The sequence below is a fragment of the Phoca vitulina genome, unplaced genomic scaffold (genome assembly GCF_004348235.1).
Source record: "Phoca vitulina isolate PV1807 unplaced genomic scaffold, GSC_HSeal_1.0 scaffold61, whole genome shotgun sequence".
Taxonomy (NCBI): Eukaryota; Metazoa; Chordata; class Mammalia; order Carnivora; family Phocidae; genus Phoca; species Phoca vitulina.
In genome coordinates, this window is record NW_022589764.1 from 9,465,862 (window position 1) to 9,468,665 (window position 2,804).

Here is a 2,804-nt window from a genome sequence, read left to right on the forward strand (position 1 = left end):
CTCAATAAACATTTGCAACATTTAAACAAATGCAAATTATATAGTATGAGCTCAAATGATAATGGAATTAAACTAGAAATCGTTAACAGAAATACAGCTCAAAAATCTGAAAATATCTGTAAATTGACTTCTCAATAATATATGGGTCAAAAGGAGTGTAAAGAGAAATTAAAAAAAAATTTGACCTAAGTAAAAATGAAAATGTTGGGGTACCTGGGTGGCTCAGTCAGTTAAGTGTCTGCATCTGCCTTTGGCTCAGGTCATGACACCAGGGTCCTGGGATCCAGCCCCACATTGGGCCCCCTGCTCAGCAGGGAGCCTGCTTCTCCCTCTCCCTCTGCCTGTTGTTCCCCCTGCTTGTGCTCGCTCTCTCTCTCTCTCTATGTTAGATAAATAAATAAAATATTTTAAGAAAATGCAAAAGCATATTATAACATTGCATGAGATGCAGTAAAAGCAATGCTCAGAGGGAAACTTACAGCATTGAATGTATTTATTTGAAAAGAAGATCTAAACCAGTAATTTAATCTTTCACCATAAGAAACTACAGACAGAAGAGCCATTTAGGCCTCGAGCAATCACAAGAAGAGAAAAAAAAATAAAACAGAAATCAATGGTTGTGAAAACAGGAAAACAGAAAAAATCAACAAATCAAAAACTGGTTCTTTGAAAATATCAATACAATTGATAAAACTCCAGGGGGCAAACCAAGAAACAATAAAAGACAAAAATTACCAATATTAGTAATTAAAAGTTAGTTAAGGATATGAAGGTGATCTGGCTGCGATATCTGTCACTTCATTGATCACCAGTGTTGATTTGGCTGGTCTGGCTGGCTAGATGGGTGTCCACTTCCTCCCTTATCACTCCTCCTGAAGCTGAGTGCTTGGCCCAAGAGAACAACCTTCCCCCATACAGGAGGGCCATTTTCCTCAGTCAAGGTATAGGAGTACCTGTGCTCCCCTGTTAGAATCTCCAAATAAGCTCTCCAGGTCCATTTGTAGGAGAACAGTAGAGTAGTCAAGCTTCCAAGATTCCAGACACATCCAAATGAGGCACTGCATGTGGTAGTCTGCCTTTCAAAAAAAAAAAAGGTTAAAAGTCCTGAAAGTGCTGATCCCTTGGATATTAAAAAAAATTGTAAATAAATATAATGAACAACTCTATACCCATAAATTTGATAATTTGGATGAAATGAACCATTTATTTGAAAGATACAAGCTACCAAAAGTCACAGCATAAAAAGTCTTTATTTATTAAATAAATTACATCAATAACTAATAATCTTTCAAAAAAGAAAGTACCAGAACCAAATATGCTTCACTGATGAATTCTATCAAACATTTAAGAAGGAAGAGATATCCAATCTCTACATTCTTTTCCAGAAAATAAGCAGAGGTAACACTTCCTCACTCATTCTGAGACCAGCATTGTCCGTATATCAAAACCAGGTGTATGTATTATTTCAACAATAAAAAGAAATGAGCTATCAATCCAAGAAAAGACATGGATGGACTTCAAGTGCATATTACTATATTAAAAAAGCCAGATTGAGAAGGTTAAACATCATATGATACCAATTTATAACATTCTGGAAAATGAAAAATTATAGAGTTAATAAAAAGATCAGTGATTTTCAGGATCCCAGGAGTGGGGAGGGGTTGAATAGATGAAGCAGAGGGGATTTTTAGAGTAGAGAAACCACTCTGGTGTGCTTAAATCCCCACTCCTTAAGTGTGAGCTGATTTACAGTAATTTCATTTCAAATAGAACAGTATGAAAAATGGGAAAGAGAGAGAAACTTTACAGTGGAGAAACCTGACAAACTGCCCCAGCCTGGTGATCAAGGTCAACACTGACAGTGATAGGTAATGTTGATAGTATGTACCCGTGATATGAAGTGATGAATACAGCACTTTACCTCTGTGGTTTTCCTCCAATAACCTACAACCCCAGTATGATCATGAGAAAGAAATTCAGACAAATTCCATTTGAAGGACATCCTATAATTGACCAATGCTCCTCCAATCTGTCAAGATCATTAAAAACAAGGAAATTCTGAGAATTATGCCACAAGACAAGAAAAAGCTCAAGGAAAAATGACAAGTAAATGTAAAGTGGGATCCTGAACAAAATTCTAAGACAGAAAAGGACATTTTGGAATTCGCTGTCAAGCTGGGAACTGGGGAGATGGCTGAGACTGACCCCAAGGCCTTGCAGGATCTCACCTCAGTGGTGCAGACACTCCTGCAACAGATGCAAGATAAATTTCAGACCACGTCTGACCAGGTCATTGGAACAATTGATGACATGAGCAGTTGCACTGATGACCTGGAGAAAAACATTAGCGACCTCATGACATAGGCTGGGTGAAAGAGCTGGAGGGTGAAAACAAGATCCCTTCCACACCAAAGAGTTGAAGGCAGCTAATTCACACTGAAGTCCAGAACACCATTTTTATAAGCCAAGAGAGGACTGAATGGATTTTTGAAGCAACTGCTATGTGTAGATAGTGTTTCTAAAGTGTGCGTTCTTCTTACCACATACTATATAGTTAGTCTATAGAGTGAGTCTCCCCCCAGTTTCTTGAACATGGTAACTCCACATCTTGGACCTTGGTCAGTCATGCTGTTAAATGTTAAACACTAAAACTTTGGCAGTTCCTGAAAAAAAAAGACATTCTGTAAAAACTGAGGAAATCTCAGTAAACTATAGACTTTAGTAGTATTAATAAGAAGAAGAAGGAGGAGGAGGAGGAGAAGGAGAAGAAAGAAGAAGAAGAAGAAGAGGAAGAAGGAGAGGAA

At 37.7% G+C, this 2,804-nt stretch overlaps 1 protein-coding gene across 1 annotated transcript; it reads left to right on the forward strand.

Moving 5' to 3' along the window:
• Positions 1-2,190: 2,190 nt before the first annotated feature.
• Positions 2,191-2,420, forward strand: LOC116623788 (heat shock factor-binding protein 1-like). Its single transcript, XM_032391225.1, is given in 2 exon segments — positions 2,191-2,368; positions 2,371-2,420. Coding segments are annotated over 2 exon segments (228 nt in total).
• Positions 2,421-2,804: the final 384 nt, after the last annotated feature.